This window comes from Schistocerca serialis, chromosome 8 (genome assembly GCF_023864345.2).
Source record: "Schistocerca serialis cubense isolate TAMUIC-IGC-003099 chromosome 8, iqSchSeri2.2, whole genome shotgun sequence".
NCBI lineage: Eukaryota > Metazoa > Arthropoda > Insecta > Orthoptera > Acrididae > Schistocerca > Schistocerca serialis.
This window is the reverse complement of record NC_064645.1, coordinates 31,064,562-31,085,316: the sequence shown is the minus strand read 5'-3', so window position 1 is coordinate 31,085,316 and position 20,755 is coordinate 31,064,562. Positions and strand designations below refer to the sequence as shown.

Here is a 20,755-nt window from a genome sequence, read left to right as displayed (position 1 = left end):
CTTTTGACAATGTTGATTGGAATACTCTCTTTCAAATTCTGAAGGTAGCAGGAGTAAAATACAGGGAGCGAAGGGCTATTTACAATTTGTACAGAAACCAGATGGCAGTTATAAGAGTTGAGGGGCATAAAGGGGAAGCAGTGGTTGGGAAGGGAGTGAGACAGGGTTGAAGCCTATCCCCGATGTTATTCAATCTGTATATTGAGCAAGCAGTAAAGGAAACAAAAGAAAAATTCGGAGTAGGAATTAAAATCCTTGGAGAAGAGATAAAAACTTTGAGGTTCGCCGATGACATTGTAATTCTGTCAGAGATAGCAAAGGACCTGGAAGAGCAGCGGAACGGAATGGACAGTGTCTTGAAAGGAGGATATAAGATAAACACCAACAAGAGCAAAACGAGGATAATGGAATGTAGTCGAATTAAATCGGGAGGTACTGCAGGAATTAGATTAGGAAATGAGACGCTTAAAGAAGTAAATGAGTTTTGCTATTTGGGGAGCAAAATAACTCATGATGGACGAGGTAGAGAGGATATAAAATGTAGACTGGCAATGGCAAGGAAAGTGTTTCTGAAGAAGAGAAATTTGATATCATCCGAGTATAGATGGAAGTGTCAGGAAGTCGTTTCTGAAAGTATTTGTATGGAGTGTAGCCATGTATGGAAGTGAAACGTGGACGCTAAATAGTTTAGACAAGAAGAGAATAGAAGCTTTCGAAATGTGGTGCTACAGAAGAATGCTGAAGATTAGATGGGTAGATCACATAACTAATGAGGAGGTACTGAATAGGATTGGGGAGAAGAGGAGTTTGTGGCACAACTTGACCAGAAGAAGGGATCGGTTGGTAGGACATGTTCTGAGGCATCAAGGGATGACAAATTTAGTATTGGAGGGCAGCGTGGAGGGTAAAAATCGTGGGGGGAGACCAAGAGATGAATACACTAAGCAGATTCAGAAGGATGTAGGCTGCAGTAGGTACTGGGAGATGGAAGAAGCTTGCACAGGATAGGGTAGCATGGAGAGCTGAATCAAACCAGTCTCAGGACTGAAGACCACAACAACAACAACAACAACAACATATGTCTCTAAAACGAAGTGAAGTTTTACTGGTGGCTCTCAGATTTGATGATGAATCTACTCGCGAACAAAGGAAAAGAGATGATCCTATAGTAGTTGTGTCCAACAGTTTCACCATCTTTATTTCTGTCAGAAGATATACTCCAAAGGAGATCATGTTTGTGTTGCCAGGAGGCTAATCCCATTTAGTCAGATGCCGATTCAGAATGTATTTGCCCAAGAAACCTGGTAAATGTGGCATAAAGGTCATGTGTCTCACAGAGGCACATTCATCGTATTTATGTAATACTTATATTTATGTGGGGAAAGATTGCGATGTAGCATCACTATCAGAAGAAGAGAAAAAGTTCCAAAAGCGAACACAGTCTGTGATATATGGAACAAACAGGAATATCACACCAGACAACTGGTTTTCCTCCATTAAATTGTGTAAGGAGGTGCTGTAAAACAAGTTGACATATGTTGGAACTCTAAAATCCAAGAAAAGAGAAGTTCCAAAAGAGTTTCTTTCCGACGCAAAGAAGGAAGTGGGCTCCCGTATTTATACTTTCAATAAAGAATTCATAGTACTGCCTTTTGTTTAAAAAAAAGAGAACAAAAACGAAAGGAGTTATAATGCTTTCTTCAATGCACCACTGTACTTATACCGATGAAAAAAGCAACAAACCAGAAATTATTAATTTCTGTAATGCCATGAAATCTGGCGTAGACGCTCTATACATGACGTAGAGCAACTACTCAGCGAACCGCCGAAGGAGGAGGTGGTCACTGGCAATATTTTACTTTCTAATATCAGCGAGCTGCACAAACGCTAATGTTACGCATTTACATAAGGGAACAGAGTCAAGACCTGAGTTCATGGAGAGCATGGGAATGAGCTTAATCAGAAGACATATACAGAGAAGGCTCCAGATTTCTAACTTACCGGAAAAAATTAGGAAAACTATCCGAAATATTGTGGGTGAAGAGCAGCGAGATGGCGGCCCAACAAAAAGAGAAGAAGGTGACGCGCTAGATAAGAGAAAAGAAACTGCCGTTACTGTACCTATGCACTGAACAGAATGACGACATATAAGAAATGTGATAAACCCAGCTACTTACAGAGCTCCATGAAAACATGTAAAATTTGGCAGAAAATTTGAAAATTTTTCTTTACTTCCCTGTACATCAAAGTATCTCAGAAAACACGCCAACTTTACAAATTATTTCATTGGAAACACTAATATTTAATGTCTTTAATTTTGCGGAAGAATAATCAAGTTTGTAAACTATTTCATGAAGAACAGATACCTAATTTTTCATATTGTAACGCAAATTAAGATTTAAACGCAGTAAAAATATTAGCATTTATACTTTATCACGCTTGTAAACTGCTGTTTACCTTCGATATTCACTGAAGTGGAAACAAATTGCAAAATTTGGTAATCTTATTATCGCAGACGGATGTTGTGATTAGCGCACATTTTTCGCACGGTACCAGCTAACGGGTAATGGCAGTGCAGCGGCGCGGTCCTCCGTGGGCCAACACGCGACGCCGCCTCGGTGCGGCGCAGACCGACCTTCGCCGGACGAGTCCGCTGCGGCCTCCCCAACCGAGGAGGAGCGGCTCGCACGCCGGCAGGGCCGTGTGTCTGCCTGCAGCGGCAACCGCCACCTCTAAGTACGCCCCTTCTGGCTTCATTAAAAACATTATTTGACAATTTATGTCCCCAAAACGCCGTATCTTTTTACTTTTGCTAGCTACTATTTAACGAAATATACGCTACATCGAAGTACGACGTACAGGGTAATCCCAAAAGCACGGTCTCCTATTTTTTTTTTTTTTTTTTTTTTTTTTTTTTGTAAGTACAGGACTGTTCGTGTGCCAGTTGGTCACCCTGTTATGAAGAATGCTTCACGCGCTGTGTGTAAACACGCACACGCCGCGCTGAGGCGCTCAGTCTTTGTTTGGCAGCCGTTGAGAATGGAGCTCCCGTTGGATGTTACTGCCATATGCGAATTGCGTGCAGTATTCAGTTTTTGACCGCAAAGGGCACTCCGTCAATTGAAATGCATCGCCAATTGACGGAAGTGTATGGTGCGTCGTGCATGGATGTCAAAAATGTTCGTGAGTGGTGTAGAGACTTTGCAGCTGGTCAGACCGAAATTCACGACGAACAAAGGACCGGGAGACCGTCAGTTTCTGAGGAGACAGTGTTGAAGGTTGAGCAAAGCACGCGTGAAGATCGGCGGATCACCCTGGATGATCTCTGCACGTTGGTTCCTGAGGTTTCCCGAAGCACCGCTCACAGAATTTTAACGGAAACATCGAACTACCGGAAGGTGTGCGCAAGATGGGTGCCACGCATGCTGACTGAGGACCACATGCGGCAACGAGTTGATGCTTCTCGCGCGTTTCTTCACCGCCTCGCAGCCGAACAGGACAACTTGCTGGACTCATTCGTCACGGGTGACGAAACCTGGGCATAGCACTTTACACCTGAGACCGAGCAACGATCACGCCATTCTTCGCCAAAACTGCGGAAATTCAAACAAACATGCCGGTAAAGTCATGACAACCGTTTTTTGGGATCGGAAAGGGGTATTGTTGGTCGACTTTATGCCCACTGGGACCACATTTAACGCTGACAGATACTGTGAGACTAGCCGGCCGGAGCGGCCGGCTAGGCGCTACAGTCTGGAACCGCGCGACTGCTACGGTCGCAGGATCGAATCCTGCCTCGGGCATGGATGTGTGTGATGTCCTTAGGTTAGTTAGGTTTAAGTAGTTCTAAGTTCTAGGGGACTGATGACCTCAGAAGTGCACAGAGCCATTTTTTTTTTTTTTTTTACTGTGAGACTCTCAAAACACTCAAACGGGCAATTCGGAACCGGAGAAGAGGGATGCTGAGCAAGGCCGTACACATTCTGCATGACAACGGTCGCCCACTCATCGCTCAGCAAACCGTTGCTCTCCTGCAACAGTTTAAGTGGAACATAATCACCCACCCCCCTATAGTCCTGACTTGGCGCCCAGTGACTATCACCTGTCCCCTAGGTTACAAGAACATTTGGCCGGAAAGCGATTCAGCTCCGACGATGAGGTGAAAGAAGAGGTTCACAACTTTTTGAACAGCATGGCAGCGAACTGGTATGTCATAGGCATACAAAAACTGCCACAGCGTCTAAAATATGCGTCGACAGAAATGGTGATTATGTCGAAATATAGCTAAATGCTCAAGCTGTAAACTGATGTAAACCGTTGTAGGACATCGAAAGGGTGCAAAAAAGGGCAGCTCGTTTTGTATTATCACGTAGTAGGGGAGAGAGTGTGGCAGATATGATACGCGAGTTGGGATGGAAGTCATTAAAGCAAAGACGTATTTCCTCGCGGCGAGATCTATTTACGAAATTTCAGTCATCAACTTTCTCTTCCGAATGCGAAAATATTTTGTTGAGCCCAACCTACATAGGTAGGAATGATCATCAAAATAAAATAAGAAAAATCAGAGCTCGAACAGAAAGGTTTAGGTGTTCGTTTTTCCCGCGCGCTGTTCGGGAGTGGAATGGTAGAGAGATAGTATGATTGTGTTTCGATGAACCCTCTGCCAAGCACTTAAATGTGAATTGCAGAGTAGCCATGTAGATGTAGATGTAGATGTGGAATACCCGTTTATCATCTGCATTTCTTCTTGGTGTAGCAATTTTAATGGTCAGTAGTGTACATAGTGCGGGAGTGTGTTTTATACTTTTCCAGCTTTGTCGTTAGTTCATAGCGCTGGTGATGAAATGTGGTACAGATTACACAATGCCATTAATAAAAAAATGTTACAATAAAATAACACAGTTGTTCACTGCTCCTCACAGCTGTCCAGGTGACAGCAATCGACAGACGTACGAGTGTGCAAAACCCTCTGCAAAGGCGACACGGCTATGAAAGACGCAGCCTGAGTGGGCACAACATTCGAGCGCGCGTCACGTCTTCTGCTGCGAGTCGACGAAAGTTTTGCAAACAGAGCGTACAGTGTATGTAAGGGAACGAGCACTCAGGTTGTGAGAACAAGTGAATTCCGTAAGTACTACCGCAGCAAGTAGAGAAAGCAAGTGGGTGAGTTGTAGCTCAGGGAATGCCGGGGTAACAGTAGAAATGATAAAAGCAGGACAGACAGATGCTGACTGCAAAAACTTGTACAGCTGTTCACAAAATGTTTTCCTAAGAGGACGGTAGGAGGCAGTTGGAAAACACTATTACTGTTGAAATTCACAAAGCAAGGAGCAGCGAAGAAGTGAGTAACTACAGACCTATCTGTGTTTTGTCAGTGGTATGCAAGATTTTCTCAAACATCTCTACCACCCGTTTGTAAAAAACGTTAAAGAGGAACAACCATGGAAAAGAAGAAGCTGGGTTTAGAAGAGGACGTAGCCCCCCCCCCACCTACCCCCCCCCCCCCAAAAAAGCAACGAATATCAGTTACCAATTTCTATAGTGTTTATGGACCACGAAAAAGAGTTCGACGCTGTCACGATTAGGTCTGATACATGAAAACCAACGAATAGAGTCCACCTACATCAAACTACTGAAGGACAAACTGAACAACGCAAGTACGACAGTAGGCCTGAAGAATCATAAAAATAATCTACTATCAGAAAACTAATAGCAATATAGCTCAACTGGATGGACACTCACTGAAATAAGTGCTGTATTTGGGAAAATCAATGGTGCATCCGTAAGTAAACTACGAGAGTGTGATAAACCCTACAGTACTGGCTTAGGGAAAGAGAGCGCGGAAGTTAAATGCTAAAACAGGTCAAAAATGCAGGTTTGCCCAACAAGCTATGGAAAGTTACGTATTGGCCATATTAAAAAGTGGAAGAAAAATAAGCAAATGGGTAAGAGCAAATACGGAAGTTGATGACGAGAAATCGAGTGTTACCAAACAGAAATGGAGATGGGCTGACCATACTTTGGGATGAAATGAGGAGAGCTGTACTAACGGGCTCTGTGTCGAATGAGCTGCGTTAAGAAAACACCGAGAGGACGACCGAGCGGAAGGCAGACTGACGGGTCGAGGAAAGCTGAAGATCTACGTACCTAGGAATAAACCCCTAGTGCCCAGCAACGGATAACGTGAGGTGGGTTTGAAATTCTGAATAGCATTTTAGAGGATTCATCAAGTATATCGTGTTTGTACCCCCTGATCCGGCTTCTCTATCTGAACTTAGAGCAAGAATATACGCCGCCACTTAGCAAGTTATACCTACTACAGCGAGTTTGGGAAGAAATTGACTTCCGATGGGATGTGTGCAGGATAGCCAACTGTAGTCACATACAACATCTTTAGTTTAAGGTAAAAAGCTTGATGTGTTTCCCCAAAAAATAACACTAAACTCAGCTCGACATCTTCTCTCAGTAAATCTATATGAATTTTTAAAATTGTAGAGTCCTTTTTGAAACACCCTGTATACGTGAAGCCTCTGCCCCCGATTCCCTACGGGGTCGAACTCTCATGTATACAACACCTTGAAACTCAGGGTGCTCTCATTAACAAACACTGAATGAGTGTAGTCTGGGTAATTTGAGCTCTATTTTAAGAAAAGGTAGTATTTCAAGCGATGTTTATGGCGGCATATCTTCTCAGCTAGGTGCCATACAATGATATAATTTTGCAGGTACATTCAGTGGTGTATGTGGATACTGTCTGGAAATGCGTTACGAATGGAGTTGGTAGTAAGGAAGTAATAAATTAAAACGTCAAGACAGTGTTGAAGTTTCACTGTATGAGCAGCTGAAATGTAGAATGCAATCAACTTTGTTCTTTCATTAATTTGTGGTGGTATCAGCGAGAAAAAGTTTCGCAAATGATGCGTAAAGTTTGCTGGAAGTTGTTCAGTGCCCTCATTCTCAGATATCACACGAATATAGTCTCGCTAATTTGTATGCTGCGTGTAACACCGCCTTAAGATGCAGTTTCTGACTTTAATTTCGGATTTATTTTGTTCGTCTTTTAGTGAGATTCAGTCTGTGAGAGTGGCTGGGTCTAGCATACTATACTGAACCGGTATAGGCATGCGTATTCAAATACAGAGATATTTAATTCGGCGCTGCTGTCGGCAACGCCTATATAAGGCAAAAAGTGTCTGGCGCAGTTGTTTCATCGGTTACTGCTCCTACAATGGCAGGTTATCAAGATTTAATTCAGTTTGAACATGGTGTTGTAGTCGGCACACGAGCTATTGGGCACAGCATCTCCGAGAAGGCGATGAATTGGGGCTTTTCCCGTACGACCATTTCACGAACGTCCCGTGAATATCAGGAATCCGGTAAAACGTCAAATCTCCTACGTCGCTGTGGTTGGAAAAAGACCCTGCAAGAACGGGACCAACGACGACTGAAGAGAATCGTTCAACGTGACATAAGTGGAACCCTTCCGCAAATTGCTGCTGATTTAAACGCTGGAGCAACACCAAGTGTCAGCGTGTGAACCATTCAACGAGACATCATCAGTACGGGGTTTCGGAGCCGAAGGCCCACTCGTGTACCCTTGATGACTGCACGACACAAAGCTTTATGCCTCGCCCGATCCTGTCAACATTGACGTTGGGCTGTTGATGACTGAAAACATGTTGCCTGGTCGGACGAGTCTGGTTTCTAATTGTATCGAGCGGATGGACGTGTACAGCTATGGAGACAACCTCGAGAATCTGTGGACCTCGCATGTCAACAGGGGACAGCTCAAGCTGGTGGAGGCTCTGTAATGGTGTGGAGCGTGTGCAGCTGGAGTGACATGGGACAGCTGGCACGCCTAGCTGCGACTCTGACAAGGGACACACACGTCAGAATCCCGTCTCATGCACGACCTGCATCTATTCGTGTCGATTGAGCATTTCGACTGACTTGGTCTATTTCAGTAGCACAATGCGACATCCCACACGTCCAGAATTGCTACAGAGTGGCTCCAGGAACACTCTTCCGAGTGTAAACACTTCCGCTAACCACCAAATTCCTCAGACATGCATATTATTGAGCTTATCTGGAATGCCTTGCAACGTGCTGCTCACAAGAGGTCTCCAAACCCTCGTACTCTTAGGAATTTATGGACAGCTGTGGAGGATTCGTGGTGTCAGTTCCCATCAGCACTACTTCCGAAATTAGTCGAGTCATTGCCACGTCGTGTTGTGGCACTCGTGCGTGCGACGCACCGCTGCTCACGCAGTGACTGGTGAGCGCCGCGCGCGGGCTGCTGGGTCAGCGCACCTCGCAGCTAGCCCGGCAGCCTGCAGCCCTCTGCACGGGCCGTCTGGACAGTCGCTCTTCTGCCTCCTCGGCCCCTGTGGCCAACCACTTGGTGGTGAGTGGCTCGTTAAATAAAACACGGCCTTGTCTGAATGGTGTGCATCTGCCACACTTGTCTTCATGTTCCGCCACCGCCGATTACTACACTGACGAAGCTGTGTGTATCACTCGTGCCATACACTAACAAGGGGAGGCCGCCAATTGTGAAATTCAGATTCGATTCATACTGCGCAAAATAAAAGCTCATGGCCAGAGGTGTGATGTGACAAAGCACCAAGATGCACTTCTCAGCGGTTGCCGAGAAAATCGACAGTTAAAAGAAACCGTTGCGGTGAAATACTCTCTACGTTTATTTACTTTCTACAGCGTCGTGGCGCAGCGGTAAGCGCTCGGGTTCGTAATCCGAAGGTCGCCGGATCGAATCCCGCGCCATGCAACTTTTTTTTTATTATTAGTTTTTTGTAATTCAAATATATATATATATATATATATATATATATATATATATATATATATATTAATGAATTGCTTATGCATGTTGGTGAAGGCGGATCGCTCTCCAATTGTACCGCCTCCATTTTTCCGTTTGTTTAACAGGGTGTACCAAAGCTCTCCCGTCCGCACTGATTTTCGACGATGTTATAAGTTGCGCTAGGGACCGCATCCACCTTCTTTCGAAGTTAGCAGGCAACTACGCTGTCATGCGGCGGCTCGTTTTGGCCCATTCAACATCTGTCCTTCAAGTGTAACGAGCGAGTAACGGAGTTTATATTTCATACCTGCCAAAGCAAATTTGTGTTCGTGGAGTCTCTATTTTAATTCGAACGTTTGACTGATGCTATACGTATTCGTTTCGGAATATCGTTTCTACGTCTTCCGTTAACTATACGTGGTTAACATTATGAAGACAATTTGTAACATTTGTGAAATACAACTTTGTTTGCGGAAAACATAATGATGTTCGAAGCCGCCAGTTTTTCCACGACAAACGACTTTCAACAACTTATTATATGCAGAATTGTTGCAACTGATTGCCGGGAATTATATATATATATATATATATATATATATATATATATATGAATTACAAAAAACAAATACTAAAAAAAATTGCATGGCGCGAGATTCGAACCGGCGACCTTCGGATTACGAACCCGAGCGCTTACCGCTGCACCACAACGCTGTAGAAAATTATTAATCGTAGAGAGTATTTAACCGCAACGGTTTCTTTTAACTGTCGATTTTCTCGACAACGGCTGAGAAGTGCATCTTGGTGCTTTGCCACATTACCCCTCTGGCCATGAGCTTTTATTATGCGCAGTATGAATCGAATCTGAATTTCACAATTGGCGGCCTCCCCTTGTAAGTGTGTCTGCATATGCAGGGCGTACCGTCTCACCAGTGTAGAGCAGTGTAAGGTAGCACCTTGAATGAACGTCAATTTCGCACCTTACACGAGGCCTTATACCTCTTAACAAGGAGATGAATACATCACCTGACATACTTTGGCGATAATGAGCATATTTTCCTAGCAAAATGTACAGTATGTAATGCAAAGAGATGACACTCAATTCGACGGTATTAACACACCGAACCCAAATCCTACATGTCAATGAGCAAAAGGTGAAAAAAGCTGCTGCAGGAAATTTTTCAGTGTGGAGGCAGACGCAAGTTGCGCCATCACGGCCTGCGTACAACGGAATGCTTCTAAAAAGGGGTCGGTGACCTGCAGCTAGAGGTACAGCAAACGTGCCAGGCGATACATCGAGGGGAGCAGGTAGCGGCGCAGCGTTGGGGAACTTCCAGATGGATACAAACAGACCAGTGATGCAGTTGATCGTGTGAAATGCTCGTGGTACGCTCTTCACGTACATGTGTAAATTTTAGGCGTCAGGAGCGGGCACATTGGCTGAAATAAACACGGAAGGAGTAGAAAGGAGCGATATTTTGACGCAGTTTAGAGGTAGGCCCTTTGCGATTGGCAGAGGAAGTTTCCGCAAGATGAAAGGAACACTCCCATTGGTTTGAAAAAGCCATGACATGAAGCATGAAAGGACACAGTTGGGGGACAGTTTGCTACGAAAGACACAAGGCCGAAGACTTCAGGGACTCTCCTCTGAACCAGCTTCAAGTGTAGAACAGGGCGCCAAAAGAGAAGTTTTGTGTGAACACTGCGTTCACTTTGGGTGACATTCAGCTAGGACTTAGCTGAAGAGTCGTTGATCTATGATGGTGGAGAAATGAAACAGCCACATAGTTAATTGTTGTTGCAAGAACTGAGAGGGCATTGAAGAACACATGCTGCGCCGTCTATACACGTGTTTATCGCCGTATCTTCCAGACTAAGGATGAGTGCGTGTTGTCTCGCCTAATGAGAAACAGAGGACACTTTCTGCTGATAAAATCAGTAAAGAGTTTTATTAGCTTTTCATAGGATTTTCAGACGGCGAGAGTAGCCAAGCAGCCAAAGGCACATTGCAGCTGAAAGGTGCATGGCTGCTGGCAGATGCGTAAACTTGTTGGTTCTCCAGCTTCCGTCCACTGTGAACTCGAGCAACCTCGAGTAATCTTTTGGCTCATCTTGTCACAAAAACTAATCATCCTTCATAGACTGGACTGTCATCCTAAATAGTACCGAACTTAGAACCGGAATCGGATGATTTTTCGTAATATTGGCCGACTTCACGGTGTAGTAGTAAGACTAATCATGTACAGAACCTTCTAATTAAATTTGATATTGTTGTGTTCAGGGTTATTTCTACTAAACGGGGCGTAATGCGTTATATTGTGAACTGTCCTGTAAGTGTCATGTCACAATCGATGTAAATTCGTCTACCTCTTTGACAATAATTCTGAAATTAAACAAATTGTGTACAGCTAAACAGTGATGTGCTCTGTCATAGAACAAGGGTCCACTCCTGACCCCAGTTATTTACTCTATAGACGCTAACGCACTCACAGGCTGTTTTTGCTGATGTCTGACGAGTGTGAAAAGGAGTGGAGTGTCAGACCAGTACACGATCACAGCTAAGTTCGTATACACTTGGTGTGTGAAGTTTGTCTGTGGAGTCTTCAGTGGGACGCAGGTCGGTTTTTAATTAGTTATTTTCGCTGAAGCGTACTACAGATGTTGACAAAGGGCAGGGAGACACAAACTCCAGACGCGGGAACGGCACAAAGACTGGCGGTTGGTTAGGCGACATAGGAGAATTATTATTAGCAGAAAAGGCGGGGAAAATAATAAATGGATCAGGCAACGGAACGAAGTACGATACCTAACTGCGAGTGTCAGGGAAATGAAATAAACGCCGACGGGACTTGTAGTTTTGAGAATAGACTGTAGGTCGCCCTGTAAGGCCTCTACTGTGGTCCGAGAGATAACGACTAGGCGTAAGCATATATGGTGCCTAGAAAGTGTGCAGGAGCATTTTATTCAGCAGTCGGCACCTAAAAATTGATGATAATGATGTTCTAAGGAATATGCTCACCGAACAAAGTTTGAGTATCTCTCCTGAAAGGAAACACTGATCGCTTGTAGCGCCACCGGTAGTGTACAACTGCTGTGAGGCAGTGATACCACCCTCCTCCATCAGCGAATGAAATCATGGCAATGAAGTGAAGTGTATGTACCAGCCGGTCGTATGGAATCATCTCAGTAAGGTGGATCGACCTGGAGTCGTTTCAAAGTGACAGGAGTGAGCCAGTGTGTCTGGATGTTACAACGAAAAAGTCACGAATGAAGTTGCCCGACTTTTCACGCGAGTTCTTACTGCTCTTATTCTGCAGCGGACAACAGCTTTGTTTTACTGATTACCACCCTTATTAGCTTATCACATCAGTGACACCCCATCCCCTATTCCAAACACAGGGGCGTCAAGAAACTGTTTAGACATTCATTGGTCAAAAAAGATTATTGTAATTTAGTGAAAAAATCTCGTTGCAACTGACAACACCTTTGCTTTAATGATTGACACCATTATTTACTTATCTGAGGGACTCCTTTCCCCATTTCTTAATAACACAAAACGAGCTGCACTTGTGCGAACTTTTTCAATGTTTGTCATGAATCCTATTGGGTAAGAATTCTATGCCGCGCAGCAATACTCCAGAAGAGGACAGAGAGCGTATTGCAGGCAGTCTGTTTAGTAAATTCGTTACACGATCTAATTGTCCTGTCTATAAAACGCATCTGTATCTCCTGAGGTGACTAATTCATTGTACAATGTACTTATTAGAGTAGGGAAACAGTGATAATAGGCAGTTTTTAAAATTATGTAAATTCTATATAACGAGCGTAGTTTGGAAAGTTCGCATAATCATCACTAGATGAGGGCGCTAGGGCAACGAGGTTCCCGCTTAATAATAATACGCCGTCCTTTGTTAGTAAACACACGAAACGCGCTGGTGCTCTGCGTAGAGATCTGTGGTGCGGACGTTTCTCTGTTGTTATCGTGTAGTTATCTGTGAAGGTGGAAAAAATCGAGATCCGAGCAGTGGTTATATACTTCGTAAAGGCAGTATGAAAGCGAAGCAAATTCATTCCATTTCCAGAACGCAGTGCAAGACTAATATTCAACTATTTCCAAGTGGACAAAAGAGTTTCAATTTGGTCGATGCAGTCTGTATGACGATCTGCGTAGTGTACAGCCAAGATATACCACTACCCCAGAAATCATATGCAAAGTCCGTAAAATGGTCACTGCGAATCGTCGACTGAAATTACGAGAAAGTGTTGAACCTGTAGGGAAATAATACGAACGAGCGTATCGCATTTTAACAATGGAACTGGACACGAGAAAATTATCTGCTAGATATGGTGTCGCGACTCTTAACAAAGGATCAGAAACGCATCAGAATGGAAGTGTACGAACAATACCTGACCCGTTTTCAGAGCAACCGACAAGATTTCTGACCACAGATGGAGGTTGACGCATGGTGCAGGGAATGGTAATTGAATCTGAATGTAGACAAGTATAATGTGCTGCGAATACATAGAAAGAAAGATCCCTTATCATTTAGCTACAATATAGCACGTCAGCAACTGGAAGCACTTAATTCCACAAATTATCTGGGAGTAGGCATTAGGAGTGATTTAAAATGGAATGACCATATAAAATTAATCTTCGGTAAAGCAGATGCCAGACTGAGATTCATTGGAAGAATCCTAAGGAAATGCAGTCCGAAAACAAAGGAAGTAGGTTACAGTACACTTGTTCGCCCACTGGTTGAATATTGCTCACCAGTGTGGGATCCGTACCAGATAGGATTGATAGAAGAGATAGAGAAGATGCAATGGAGAGCAGCGCGCTTCGTTACAGGATCATTTAGTAATCGCGAAAGCGTTAAGGAGATGATAGATAAACTCCAGTGGAACACTCTGCTAGAGAGACGCTCAGTAGCTCGGTACGGGCTTTAGTTGAAGTTTCGAGAACATACCTTCACCGAGGAGCCAAGCAGTATATTGCTCCCCCCTACGGATATCTCGCGAAGAGACCAAGAGGATAAAATCAGAGAGATTAGAGCCCACACAGAGGCATACGACAATCTTTCCTTCCACGAACAATAGGAGACTGGAATAGAAGGGAGAACCGATAGACGTACTCAAGGTACCCTCCGCCACCGCCCACCGTCAGGTGGCTTGCGAAGTATAGATATAGATGTAGAAGTAGAGACAAAATAACAGTCAGAACAGTGAAAACACGTCGATTCGGTCCCGTGGTGTCACTTTTCTGGGATGTGAAACGGATTTTGCCCATAGATTATCTTGCCACTAGTCAAACAGTTACGGGACAATACTACACTAACCTCTCGGCTCGACAACTGCAAAAAATAAGCGATAAAAAGGCCGACTTTGGCAAGGAGACAATGCGCGTCCACACACAGGTGCCGTTGCATTCGCAAAAATACAAGAATTAAGATAGGAGCCGTTGCCACTTCAACCTTAGTTGGTTCCACGAGACTGGCACATCTTCCCCTAGCTCAAAATTTTCCTCTGTGGACGGAGATTCTGTCGAAACGAAGAAATGAGAGCCGGATCGAGGCGGTGTAACACGGTTGCATCGGTCTACAGGGAAACTACATTGAGAAATAAAGAAGTTTCAGTGAGGTAGCGTGAGGGAAGCGTGGCGTGGAAAAACCGTAGAGGGAGACCGAGAGAAGAATATAGCAGGCAGATTCAGAAGGGTGTAGGTTGCAGTAGTTACTCGCAGATGAAGAGGCTTAAACAGGCTCGAAGAAATCTGTCCATTGACACACAGTCAACACGGATTTAGAAAATATCTTTCTTATGAAACACAACTAGCTCTATACTCGCACGAAGCGTTGAGTACTATCGACAAGGGATTTCAAATTGATTCTGTATTTCTGGATTTCCTGAAGGCTTTTGACAGTGTACCACGCAAGCGGCTTGTAGTGAAATTGAGTACTTATCCTGCCAGTTATGTGACTGGATTCGTGATTTCCTGCCAGAGAGGCCACAGTACAAATGGTTCAAATGGCTCTGCGCACTATGGGACTTACCATCTGAGGTCACCAGTCCCGTAGACTTAGAACTACGTAAACCTAACTAACCTAAGGACATCACACACATTCATGTCCGAGGCAGGATTCCAACCTGCGACCGTAGCAACCGCGTGCTTCCCGACTGAAGCGCGTAGAACCGCTCGGCCACCGAGGCGGGCTAGAGGCCACAGTTCGTAGTAATTGACGGAAAGTCATCGAGTGAAACAGAAGTGATTTGTGGCTTTCCCCCAGGTAGTATTATAGGCCCTTTACTGTTGCGTCTCCATATAAACGATTTGGGAGATAATCTGAGCAGCCGTGTGAGGCTGTTTGCAGATGACGCTGTCGTTTATCGACCAGTAGGATCATGAGAAGACGAAAACAAATTGCAAAACGATTTAGAAAAGATGTATGTATGGTGCGAAAATTGGCAATTGGCCGTAAATAATGAAAAGTGCGAGGTCATCCACAAGGAATCCGTTAAACTTCTGTAGCACGATAGATCAGTCAAATGTAAAGGCCGTAAATTCTACTAAATAGATGGGAATTACAGCTACGAACAACTTAAACTGTACGGAAAACTTAGGAAATGTTGTGGGGAAGGCTAACGAAGACTGCGTTTTATTGGCAGGACACTTAGGAAATGTAACAAGAGATCTACTAAGGAGACTGCCTACACTACGCTTGGCCGACTTGTTTTAGAATACTACTGCGCGGTGTGGGAGCCTTACCAGGTAGGACTGACAGAGTACATCGAAAATGTTCAAAGAAGGAGAGCACGTTTTGTATTATCGCGAAATAGGAGAGAGAGTGTGACAGAAATGATACAGGATTTGGTGAAGAATCTTCCTACGAATCACCAATCACCAACTTTCTCTTTCGAATGAGACCTACATAGGGAGAAATGATGACCACGATAAAATAAGGGAACTCTGAGCTCGTACGGAAAGATATAGGTGCTCGTTCTTTCCACGTACTTTACGGGATTGGAATAATAGATAATTGTGAAGGTGGTTCGACGAACCCTCTGCCAGGCAATCGAATGTGATTTGCGGAGTATCGACGTAGATGTATATGAGGACAGAGTAGCACGGAGAGCTGTAGGAAACCAGTCTGAGGACTGAGGAGCACAACGACGCAGTGAGGTAGGTCGTTTCTCTGTGTTCCAGTGCCACGCCCGCTACCTGCAGGACGTGCGTGCCGGGCGGCGCGCTCTCGTTGAGCGAGACGGTGTAGTCGCTGTGGTCGAAGATGGGCGGGTTGTCGTTGACGTCGAGCACGGTGACGTTGACGAGCAGGAAGCCGAAGCGCGGCGGCTGCCCGCCGTCCCGCGCCGACACGTTCAGCTGGTAGCAGGCGACCTGCTCGCGGTCGAGGCGCGCAGTCGTCTCCAGGTGCAGGTAGGTGTAGGGCAGCTCGCCGGCGGCCGCCGGGCTCTCCGTCACCACCAGCCGGAACTTGTCGTCGCGGTTGCCGGCCACGATGCGGTAGTCGTCGGAGACGCCGTTGGCGCCCGCGTCCGCGTCCGACGCGGCGTCCAGCAGCAGCCGCGTGCCCGGCGCCGCGCTCTCGCTGAACGACACGGCGATGCTGGGCTCGGGGAAGGCGGGCGCGTTGTCGTTCACGTCCAGCACGCTGATGCGCACCTCGATCGGGTAGGTGGGCTGGCTGGAGAGCACGACCAGGTCGTAGCGGTCGGAGCGCAGCGCCTCGCGGTCGAGCTCGGCGGCGGTGCGGATGGCGCCGGAGCGCGCGTCCAGCGAGAACTCGCGCGGAGCCTCGTTGAAGCGGTAGGTGAAGCCCGGCTGCGTGGGGATGGCGCCCACCAGCGTGCCCACGGGCACGCCCTCCGCCACCTGCAGCGTGACGCGCGTGTCGACGGCGCGCGACTGCATCGCGTCGCCCGCCGCCGGCGCCGCCGCCCCCGCCGCCCCCGCCGACGCCGCCGGCGCCAGCAGCGGCAGCAACAGCAGCAGCAGCGGCAGCGGCAGCGGCGGCGCCGGCATGGCTGCCCGGGCCCGGGCGGCCGCCGCCTCACTCCATGTCAGCCGCCGCCGCCGCCGACCGCCCCCATGTGCCGCCCTCCCAGCGTGCGCCTCCTGCGAACAGACCGACACACGAGCTCACCACCTGACCACCTGCACTGGTTACGGCGTAAAGTGGGCGCCGGCACGCCAGTCGGGGACGACAGAGGAGAGATCGACCGGCGGCGTGCTGAGTGCCTTCCCCCCGGCCCCTAGGGGAAGGCTTACGCACTGCAGCCTCTATCGTTAGCAATTCCTACGTTGCACAGTTAGAGGTCAGCAGTCACTGCACTTCAGTTGACAGATTTTCGTTAGTAGTGTTCTCTAGGTCCAGAAGTGTTACTCGTGTTTGTCAATTCTGAAGAAAGACTAGTTATTTTGTACGTCCCCCTTTGCTTACGACACATCTGTGTAAGTGCGGATCGTCATCACTTGCTAGGGCCTTTGTACCACTTCAGTGCAGGGTCGGCCTCGCTACTACTTGTTTGGCGGTGTTACCGACTCGAGGTGGGCAGGCGCCCTTCGTGTCGCCACCCCGTTTGCCCCGGGACGGAGTTAGTTTACCCCGGCTGTGCGTCTGCGTCTAGTGTAAACCGTGACATAGTGCGAACGTTTTCAAATGTCTGCGGAGCGTCTAACTGAGGCGGGACGTGGGGACCAGCCCGGTATTCACGTAGTGGGATGTGGAAAACCGCTTAAAAGCCGCATCTGGGCTGCTCAGCACACCGGCCCTCGTCGTCAATCCGCTGGCCGGATTCGATCTGGGGCCGGCGCGCCTACCCGACTCCGGGAAGCAGCGCGTTAGCGCCCTCGGCTAACCTGGCCGGTTATCTCTGTAATTGTGGATGATCGTGTGTATAGAACTACAAGAATTCTCAGATCAAAGTTAAGTATTTGTACTTCTCTTTTAATAAACCTCATTAATACGATTTGTTTCATTGTTTGTCTAGCGAACCTAGTATGCACGAGTCCTAAACACAACATTTCTGTAGACCCTTCAATTTACATCGTGTGCTTCGGGTGGGCAAAATAAGACGGGCCTGGAAAATATGTCGTGCGCGGTAAAATAGACAGCCCAAATTTTCGCCTCAGGTGCAGATAACGTAAGGTTGTCTATCTTAAGGGTGCACGAAATAATTCCTGCGCTAGTCTTATTTTGACACCCCTGTATTTTTCTCATTTGATGTCTTGTTTGTCCGCCACACGCACACACACACACACACACACACACATACACACATACACACACACAAACACTACCCACTCCACCGCAAAGGGAACAGTGGGCTGTCACATATTCGACCCGTAGCAGGATTTATTTTTTCTATCCTTAGCGGGACGTATTTGGAAACAGGGTTGCGTTTATGTGCAGGCTACAGAGCAAGTGGTCCACAACACACAAATATAAACAAAGTCTTTATATTAATGCTGTCGTATGGGTGATAACAGTAAGTGGCTAAGAAAGATTAACGGAATGATCGCACTTTAAAACGAGTTCGATTTCTTGGAAAGCTGAATTGTTTTTCTAATATCTAAGTTGCTCTAAGAATTTATGTGTCACTTATGAACACGAAGAGCACCGCAAAAAGAGTTTTAGAATAACAATTGATCAAAAATGCGCTTCCAACCTCCACGTCTGATTATAGGCTCCACATTTGTCTTAGCCCAGTACCGAAAGTGATTTTTTTATACAGCTAAGTTACGAAGATATTACAAGTACTATCACTTCTATGAAGTGTGGACACGAAATGATTAGCTAGTAAGATTATTTGCATTTACATCTACATAGTACTCCGTAACCCAGCTAATGGTGTCTGGCTAAGGCCACTTCTGATCCCCCCTTCCTCGTTCACTTCGCCAATGGCGGGTGAGAAGAATGGTTGTCGGAAGTCTCTCTATTAGCTCCAATTTCACGAATTTCTCGCCGTGGTCATTTCTCGAGATGTTCTTGGGAGAAAACAATGGGGCAGTCCGACTCTTGCTGGAAGGTGCTCTCTCGAGATTCCAGTGTTCCGCCGCTCCGCGGTGCACCCACGCAACGTCATCCGCTGGACGTCGTTGAGCATCTCGGTGCGACCAGTGTACTTGCTTATAGCGTGTTGTTATCTAAAATGCTGATTGTAGCAAGTACGTAAGTGTCAATTTATTTTCTAAAGTTCTTCTCTTTTTTTTAAAAAAAAAAAGTGTAACTGTTCATAGCGATCATAATAAATCGTGCTGAATACTTTACCAATTTGAATTCTTTTCTCTTTGTTAAACGTATCAACTACGTCATACATTGTATAGTAAAATTTTGCGCAACTAAATAATAATTCCTAAACGTTGCATTATAGACTTCTGATTAGAAAACTGCTCTAACAGCTGTTTGTATGATTTGGTTAAGAGCCCGCACATTCAGCCCAGGTCCCAAATACGGCCCCGTCTGGAAACTGCATTACAAAATATTTTTCTTTCGTTTTTACGCGTTTTAGTCTTTCATGCATAATTTCTCAGCACAAAAGAACGGTATTAACGCAGGTTACAAATTATATAATTTTATTTTTAGTTAAATGAGGGTGTTTTTGCATTTCATGAACAGGCGAGAGTCAGCACCAACGATACCTCTATACCGCGGACAAAATCAGCGGTGATGAGGTAAAACGGAGAAATCTTGCGTCTGTAACTGAGCATGCAGGGTGGACAAATTTCGTGCTCAAATCAGAGATGTATCGAAATTTTCATGCTGAATAATTTTATCTATCAAAAAGCGACGTTGTTCGGACATGGAGGAGATACAGACAGACAGGAATTGTCGACGACATGCCTCGCCCAGGCCGCCCAAGGGCTACTACTGCAGTGGATGACCGCTACCTACGGATTATGGCTCGGAGGAACCCTGACAGCAACGCCACCATGTTGAGTAATGCTTTTCGTTCAGCGAGAGGACGTCGCGTTATGACTCAAACTGTGCGCAATAGGCTGCATGATGCGCAACTTCAGTCCCGACATCCATGGCGGGGTCCATCTTTGCAACCACGACACCATGCAGAGTGGTACAGATAGGCCCAACAACATGCCGAATGGACCGCTCAGGATTGGCATCGCGTTCTCTTCACCGATGAGCGTCGCATATGCAATCGTCGGAGACGTGTTTGGAGGCAACCCGGTCAGGCTGAACGCCTTAGACACACTGTCCAGCGAGAGCAGCAAGGTGCAGATTCCCTGCTGTTTTGGAGTGGCACCATGCGTGGCTAACGTACGCCGCTGGTGGTCATGGAAGGCGCTGTAACGGGTGTACGATACGTGAATTCCATAGTGCAATAATACCCGCAGCATATTGGCAAGGCAATCGTCTTCAAGGACGACAATTCGCGCCCCCATCGTGCACGTCTTGTGAATGACTTCCTTCAGGATAACGACTTCGCACGACTAGAGTGGTCAGCATGTTCTCCAAATATGAACCCTATTGAACATGCCTGGGATAGATTGAAAAGGGCTGTTTATGGACGACGTGACCCTCCAACCACGCTGAGCGATGTACGCCGAATCGCATTGAGGAATAGGACAATCTGAACCAACAGTGTCTTGATGAACATGTGGACAGAATGCCACGACGAATACAGGCATGCATCAATGCAAGAGAACGTGCTACTGGGTATTAGAAGTACCGGTGTGTACATCAGTCTGGACCAACACCTCCGAAGGTTTCACTGTATTGTGGTACAACTTGCAGTGTGTGGTTTTCATGAGCAATAAAAAGGGTGGAAATGATGTTGATGTTGATCTCTACTCCAATTTTCTGTGCTGTTTCCGGAACTCTCAGAACCGAAGTGATGCAAAACGTTTTTGGTGTGTGTATTAGAGCCATGTGAACTGCAGCGATTGCGTCCCGCGCGAAGTTT

General features: G+C 46.1%; 1 protein-coding gene across 1 annotated transcript in view; it reads right to left on the bottom strand.

The window, feature by feature from the left end:
- Positions 1-16,745, bottom strand: part of LOC126416537 (cadherin-related tumor suppressor-like) — a 120,911-nt gene extending 104,166 nt beyond the window's left edge. Inside the window, exon 1 of the mRNA XM_050084283.1 lies at positions 16,035-16,745. Coding sequence (XP_049940240.1) covers positions 16,035-16,745 — 711 coding nt within the window. The remainder of the gene's footprint in view (positions 1-16,034) is intronic.
- Between the last annotated feature and the right edge of the window lie 4,010 nt (positions 16,746-20,755).